The sequence below is a fragment of the Larimichthys crocea genome, chromosome I (assembly GCF_000972845.2).
Source record: "Larimichthys crocea isolate SSNF chromosome I, L_crocea_2.0, whole genome shotgun sequence".
Classification (NCBI taxonomy): domain Eukaryota; kingdom Metazoa; phylum Chordata; class Actinopteri; family Sciaenidae; genus Larimichthys; species Larimichthys crocea.
In genome coordinates this window covers 21,154,310-21,162,342 of record NC_040011.1, presented here as the reverse complement: position 1 = coordinate 21,162,342, position 8,033 = coordinate 21,154,310, and the positions used below count along the sequence as shown (strand labels likewise).

Genomic DNA, 8,033 nt, shown 5'->3' with positions numbered 1-8,033 from the left:
CGCGCTCACGTCCCGACCAGGGCGTCGCTCCCTCATCATCAACCGTCTAGTTGTACCCTCGCCTCTCGCAAAGCGAGGTCACTCTAAACTGTTCTCTGTGGTCGTCCCCAAATGGTGGAATGACCTACCAAGCTACTAGAACAGCAAACATCCCTTTCTACCTTTAAAAAACTTGTAAAAACCTTTCTGGTTTCGAGAATGCTTCCCTGCCTAACACAAAACAAAACTATTCTGTGCTCCTTTACACCTCTCTCAAGTTATGTCCTCCTCTGTAAGTCGCTTTGGATAAAAGCGTCTGCTAAATGCAATGATGTATGTAATGTACATGCTAAAATGCTAATGTTAACATGCTAATGTTAACTGCTAGCGCATTAGCGTTAACATGCTAATGCTAACATGCTAATGTTAACATGCTAATGCTAACTGCTAGCGCATCAGTGTTAAAATGCTAATGTTAACATGCTAATGTTAAATGCTAGCGCCTCAGCATTAAATGCTAATGTAACATGCTAATGTTTAATTGCTAGCTGCTTGCAGAGATGGTCTTAGTTTAGAACAGACTACGGTGAGAGCGGAACATCACTGCTCCTCCCCGTGGACAATGAGGCATTGCAGCTGGTTTTCCACAGACTGACAGACACAGACAGAGAATAGAATTTAATCTAGAATAGAATTTAAAATTCTTCTCCTTACTTACAAATCTATTCATGGTCAGGCACCATCATATCTAAAAGAGCTCATAATACCTTATTACCCCTCTAGAACACTGCGCTCTCAGGACGCTGGGTTCCTTGTGTTTCCTATAGTCTCCAAAAGTAGATTGGGAGCCAGAGCTGTTCAGCTTCAGGCTCTCTTCTGTGGAACAAACACCATTCTGGGTTGGCTGTCACCAGTATTATGTTTATCATGCACCAACAACATTAGTAATTAATAAGTATTTATAACTTGTACAATACATTGCTGTTCACCAAAACAATAATAATAATAAAAAGGCTGTAGTATCGCGATAATACCCGGAACCGTGATACTTTGTCTGATATAGTATCGTGGTTACTCATTTTGGTATCGTGACAACGCTACTGCCACAGTGGTTTAACTACATATTAACTTCATTTTTTCTAAATGAAATTCCTAAAACCTAATAATTAAACAAATGTAACCAGTCCTGAGTTCAGTCAGTACTCTACTTAAAGTAAACCATAATGACGTCACACCTATCGGCTCATCACAAAAGGCGCTGTATAAGTACAGTCCATTTTACCTAAAGTAAATATCGCCTGACCTTCTTGTAATATAGTGCTAACATGTCAACACCGATATAATATACTAATAACCATGCTATCAGTATACGGACACACAGCCCAGCAGGACAAGTCACTGAATAAAAGTGAGAGAAATAAAGCAGGAGACACGAAGCAGCAGAACGAGGAGCACACTGAATGTCACAATCTGTGTTTTGACACCGAACGACGGATTGGAACGGGGCGACGGACGACAGCAGATTCGGGTCTGCCAGCCTGCTCACGGGAGGCGTACCCAGGCCGCCGGTCAGCTGCACCCAAGTCATTTTTCACATATTCCCAGTTTGGAACGTCAAACGGTTTGAATGTCGGAGAGCGAGCGGAACAGACATCATGTAGCCCGTGTGGACGACAAGGTTATGTCGATGCTGCCAGTGCAGCGGCAGAGCGGTAGCATCAGTAAGAGCCCTGCCTTCTTCTTATCACTAAATTGACAGTCAAATATACCCATTATTTATACCACTCACTTTGCTCTTGACCTCCACCATGTTGTCGGTGAGCTTTAACGGCGTCCGGTGCTGCTGCTGCGGGCTGCGAGTGCTGCCTGACATCCTGCTCCCACGTTGGCTGGTTGGCTGAGGCACTGCGGATAAAACCATTCACCGGAATTCTGCTTGTTGTCTCCTCCTCTGTCCTCAGGTACAGGAACAAATATTCAAACATAAAGCAGGGGATGAGAGCCAAGCCGAGCAGAGCCGGCCCTTTCAGCCGTCTGTCTGTCTAATGTTGTCGACCCTCGGTAGAAAAACACACAGGGCTCGCTCCTGTGTTTGGGTCTCCGGTCGGCCTCTGTCTGAGCGTGTTATCATCCGTTTACGACACAACAACACAGCGCTCGCGACAGGTTAGTCCGGTAAATCCAGTATTAGGACTGGAGGGGCTCCTGTAACCCGTCCTCCTTCTCCTCCTCCAGCGACCTGACGAGACTGGAGGACACAACAGAGGGGCGGGACCTGGCGCCACAGCAATCACACAGTTACAGTACACTATCCACGCTCTTTATACTGATATTGCCATTACTATTTACACACTAGCCCCCACTGTTATGCTACCTTACTATGTTATGCTTAATATAATAGCCGAGCTTAGATCTAGCTAGATTAGATCTATACTTGAAATGCACCCTCCACATAATGCCATCAACCTTTTTGAGGTCTCAAGTATATTTGAGAACTGTACCTGTAACTGAACACAAGAGCAACCCAGCCAAAATAAAGTCCACCTAACAACTGTCAACATCATTACTTGCAGTGGTTTTAAACTCATGGGTGGGTAGAGCCACTGTTGAGGGGGTGGGGGAGGTTTTGTTATGGAAACTGAGCACATCACAGGGATGAAGGGGAAGGACAGGCAGACATCAGGGAGCCTGGACAGAGCAAACCAGTTCAACCAGTTTTTAACAGGTTTAGCTCACCTCCTGCCACCTCCCAGACACCCCCTGCCCCCACACACCTACACTGTCCAAATGGCTGGAAGCACCCTCCGCATTCCCCTGCACATCACCTCCCCTCTGCCCCCCCTCCTCACCTCCCCCCACTGAGGACACAAACATCAACCACCCAACGGTGACTACAGGCCAGGTAAAGAGCAGCTGGAAGACTGACCAGCGAAAGCGCAGGCCCTGTGATGGCATCACTCCTAGGACTCCTGAAGACCTGCTAGCCAGCTGTCTCCTGTACTGAGACATCGTGTTCAACTGAGCCTGAGTCAGGAGAAGGTCCCGATGATGTGGAAGATGTCCTGCCTGGTTCCAGTCCCCAAGAAGCCGAGGCCATCCGAACCACGGACTACAGACCAATCGCCCTCACATCCCGTGATGAAAGTCCTGGAGAGACTGGTCCTAGCCCAGCTGAGCCACAGGCGAGGACGTTTCTGGACCCCGCAGTTTGCCTATCAGCCACATTTAGGAGTCGATGATGCCGTCATTTACCTGCTGCAACGAGCCCATGCATCTGGATGGTGGGGGAGACACAGTAGGATCACATTCTTTGATTTCTCAGTGCTTTCAACACCATTCAGCCTCTGCTACTGGGTGAGAAGCTGCGGGTGGGTGTTGACGACGCAGTGATCTCCTGGATTACTGACAACTTGACAGGCCGGACCAGTTTGTCCGTCTGGGCAGTGGCGTCTGATGTGGTGGTCAGTGATACAGGAGCTCACAGGGGACTGTGCTTTCCCCTTCCTCTTTACCTTATACACCACCGACTTTAAGTACAACTCTGAGTCATGTCACCTGCAGAAGTTCTCTGATGACTCAGCTGTTGTCGGGTGTATAGGAGATGAGAGGAGGGGGAGTACAGGACACTGATAGACGGATTTGTAGAGTGGTCCGAACAGAACCACCTGAGGCTGAACATCAACAAGACCCGAGAGATGGTGACGACTTCGAGAGAGGAAGAAGACGCCTTCACAGCCACTAAGGATCAGAGGGGAGTGGTGGAGGAAGGTGGAGGACTACAAATACCTCGGAGTGGTGATCACAAACAGACTGGACTGGAAATCTAACACACAGGCTGTGTACAGAAGGGGATGAGAGACTCTACTTCCTGAGGAAGCTGAGATCCTTCAACGTGTGCAGCAAGATGTTGGAGATCTTCTACCAGTCTGTTGTTGCCAGTGCAATCTTCTTTGCTGTTGTTTGTTGGGGCAGCAGCATCAGAGCCAGCGACACCAACAGACTTGAAAAGATCATCAAGAAGGCTGGCTCTGTTCTTGGACTAAGACTGGAGTCTCTCGAGACTTGATGTGGTGGAGAGGAGGACGCTGAATAAACTGTTATCCATCCATGGCAATGAACCAGCCCTCTCTCCACCACACAGTGGATCTACTTATCATCTATCTATCTATCTATCTCATCTATCTATCTACTATCTATCTATCTCTCTATCTAATCGCTCTGGCTGGCTACCTGCTTGCGCGATCAAACCTCTGCAAAAAGGTCCAGAATGCCGCAACCTAAATGACCTAAAATCAACCTTAAAGGTTACATGTCACCCCACTCTTCAGCGACCTGCACTGCTGCCAGTAGCTGCCCGAATTAAACACAAAGCTCTGACGCTAGCCTTCAAAACCACCTCAGATCTCCCCTGCCTATCTCAGCGCCTTACTAACGGCTCACGTCCCGACCAGGGCGTTACGCTCCGCTCATACAAACCGTCTAGTTGTACCCTCGCCTCTCGCAAAGCGAGGTCACTCTAAACTGTTCTCTGTGGTCGTCCCCAAATGGTGGAATGACCTACCAACAGCTACAAGAACAGAAACATCCCTTTCTACCTTTAAAAAAATTGTAAAAACCTTTCTGTTTCGAGAATGCTTCCCTGCCTAACAAAACTAACAACTATTCTGTGCTCCTTTACACCTCTCTCAAGTTATGTCCTCCTCTGTAAGTCGCTTTGGATAAAAGCGTCTGCTAAATGCAATGTAATGTAATGTAATGTAACATGCTAAAATGCTAATGTTAACATGCTAATGTTAACTGCTAGCGCATTAGCGTTAACATGCTAATGCTAACATGCTAATGTTAACATGCTAATGCTAACTGCTAGCGCATCAGTGTTAAAATGCTAATGTTAACATGCTAATGCTAAATGCTAGCGCCTCAGCATTAAAATGCTAATGTTAACATGCTAATGTTAATTGCTAGCATGCTTGCAGATGTGTCTTAGTTTAGACAGACTACGGTGAGAGCGGAACATCACTGCTCCTCCCCGTGGACAAATGAGGCATTGCAGCTGGTTTTCACACAGACTGACAGACACAGACAGAGAATAGAATTTAATCTAGAATAGAATTTAAAATTCTTCTCCTTACTTACAAATCTATTCATGGTCAGGCACCATCATATCTAAAAGAGCTCATAATACCTTACTACCCCTCTAGAACACTGCGCTCTCAGGACGCTGGGTTCCTTGTGGTTCCTATAGTCTCCAAAAGTAGATTGGGAGCCAGAGCTTTCAGCTGTCAGGCTCCTCTTCTGTGGAACAAACTACCATTCTGGGTTGGCTTCACCAGTATTATGTTTATCATGCACCAAACAACATTAGTAATTAATAAGTATTTATAACTTGTACAATACATTGCTGTTCACCAAAACAATAATAATAATAAAAAGGCTGTAGTATCGCGATAATACCCGGAACCGTGATACTTTGTCTGATATAGTATCGTGGTTACTCATTTTGGTATCGTGACAACGCTACTGTCCACAGTGGTTTAACTACATATTAACTTCATTTTTTTCTAAATGAAAATTCCTAAAACCTAAATATTAAAACAAATGTAACCATGTCCTGAGTTCAGTCAGTACTCTACTTAAAGTAAACCATAATGACGTCACACCTATCGGCTCATCACAAAAGGCGCTGTATAAGTACAGTCCATTTTACCTAAAGTAAATATCGCCTGACCTTCTGTAATATAGTGCTAACATGTCAACACCGATATAATATACTAATACTACCAATGCTATCAGTATAACGGAGCACACAGCCCAGCAGGACAAGTCACTGAATAAAAGTGAAGAAATAAAGCAGGAGACACGAAGCAGCAGAACGAGGAGCACACTGAATGTCACAATCTGTGTTTTGACACCGAACGACGGATTGGAACGGGGCGACGGACGACAGCAGATTCGGGTCTGCCAGCCTGCTCACGGGAGGCGTACCCAGGCCGCCGGTCAGCTGCACCCAAGTCATTTTTCACATATTCCCAGTGTGGAACGGTCAAACGGTTTGAATGTCGGAGAGCGAGCGGAACAGACATCATGTAGCCCGTGTGGACGACAAGGTTATGTCGATGCTGCCAGTGCAGCGGCAGAGCGGTAGCATCAGTAAGAGCCCTGCCTTCTCTTTATCACTAAAATTGACAGTCAAATATACCCATTATTATACCACTCACTTTGCTCTTGACCTCCACCATGTTGTCGGTGAGCTTTAACGGCGTCCGGTGCTGCTGCTGCGGCTGCGAGTGCTGCCTTGACATCCTGCTCCCCAGTTGGCTGGTTGGCTGAGGCACTGCGGATAAAACCATTCACCGGAATTCTGCTTGTTGTCTCCTCCTCTGTCCTCAGGTACAGGAACAAATATTCAAAACATAAAGCAGGGGATGAGAGCCAAGCCGAGCAGAGCCGGCCCTTTCAGCCGTCTGTCTGTCTAATGTTGTCGACCCTCGGTAGAAAAACACACAGGGCTCGCTCCTGTGTTTGGGTCTCCGGTCGGCCTCTGTCTGAGCGCTGTTATCATCCGTTTACGACACAACAACACAGCGCTCGCGACAGGTGTAGTCCGGTAAATCCAGTATTAGGACTGGAGGGGCTCCTGTAACCCGTCCTCCTTCTCCTCCTCCAGCGACCTGACGAGACTGGAGGACACAACAGAGGGGGCGGGACCTGGCGCCACAGCAATCACACAGTTACAGTACACTATCCACGCTCTTTATACTGATATTGCCATTACTATTTACACACTAGCCTCCCACTGTTATGCTACCTTACTATGTTATGCTTAATATTAATAGCCGAAGCTTAGATCTAGCTAGATTAGATCTATACTTGAAATGACACCTCCACATAATGCCATCAAACCTTTTTGAGGTCTCAAGTATAATTTGAGAACTGTACCTGTAACTGAACACAAGAGCAACCCAGCCAAAATAAAGTCCACTAACACTGTCAACACATACATTAGTGCAGTGGTTTTAAACTCATGGGTGGGTAGAGCCACTGTTGAGGGGGGTGGGGGAGGTGTGTGTATGACCAGTGGGGAAATGGAGTTTAATGAATGTGATTTATGTAAGGATTGATAATACAATACAATGAATAAATTAACAAGTTTGAATGTATGTTTTTACCTTTGAAGTTTGAGGAAAAAAACTGTTTAAGAAGCACTGCACTAATTGTACAAAATCACACCAATGAGTTCTCACATGCAAACCCCCACAATACACACCACACATACACTCTCTCTCTGTCTTTAAACTGCACCTAGACTATCTGACTGCACCTATAGTTGTCACCCCTTATTATGGTGCTTAATCCAGTTCACACACAGTTCAGTTATGAAGTACCGGAGCCCTGCATCTTAAATTAGAATTAGAAAGCTTTTATTGCCATTGTACAACAGACATACTGTAAGCACAATGAAATTACAGGGTGCTTCAACAAGGTGCTGGTCCTAATATAGGTAATACTATAGTATAGCATCAGTATAGACAAAGATAAAACCACAATATTGAGGTGTCTGCACATAGATGCATAGTTATATCCTAATGCTAGTACTATTACATACATATGGTTTACATTGAGATAATTGTTTGTGTTGCTAGCTGTTATTTTGGTCCATCCTGACTTTAAGGATATTGGGATAGGGGTACCAAAGAACCAAAGAGTTGTCAGGGGTGTTGATGATTGTGTTGTAATATATGTTAAAAGAGTCATGTAAGATAGGGTATCTCAAGTCCCATATGGTGTTTTTTTTTTCCTGTGTGTGTTTCCTTTGACGTGGTTAAGGGAGAGATTTCAGGTCAAGGGTTAAGGGCAAATTGTTGGGGCACCCTGGGAGAGGGGCCTCTCTTTTTTTCTGTCCCTTTCTTACACTGATTTAAACTATTGTTTATTTCGACTGCATGTATTAGGGGTATAACCTCCACGGTATATAAAGGCTTGTCCCACATAGTTCGAGAGAGTCTCATCATTCGGCCAGGGGCTCTCCAAGTAACGTTTTACTTGTTACGATA

General features: G+C 45.6%; 1 protein-coding gene across 2 annotated transcripts in view; it reads right to left on the bottom strand.

The window, feature by feature from the left end:
* The window catches only part of pard6a (par-6 family cell polarity regulator alpha), a 66,399-nt gene extending 59,460 nt beyond the window's left edge, over window positions 1–6,939 (bottom strand). Inside the window, exon 1 of one of the 2 annotated variants that reach the window (XM_027279974.1) lies at window positions 6,198–6,939. In XM_027279974.1, coding sequence (XP_027135775.1) covers window positions 6,198–6,329 — 132 coding nt within the window. In that variant the 5' untranslated portion in view covers window positions 6,330–6,939. Of the gene's footprint in view, window positions 1–1,768; window positions 1,856–6,197 lie in introns of those variants that run through there. The other variant, XM_027279978.1, reaches the window with a different exon arrangement.
* Window positions 6,940–8,033: the final 1,094 nt, after the last annotated feature.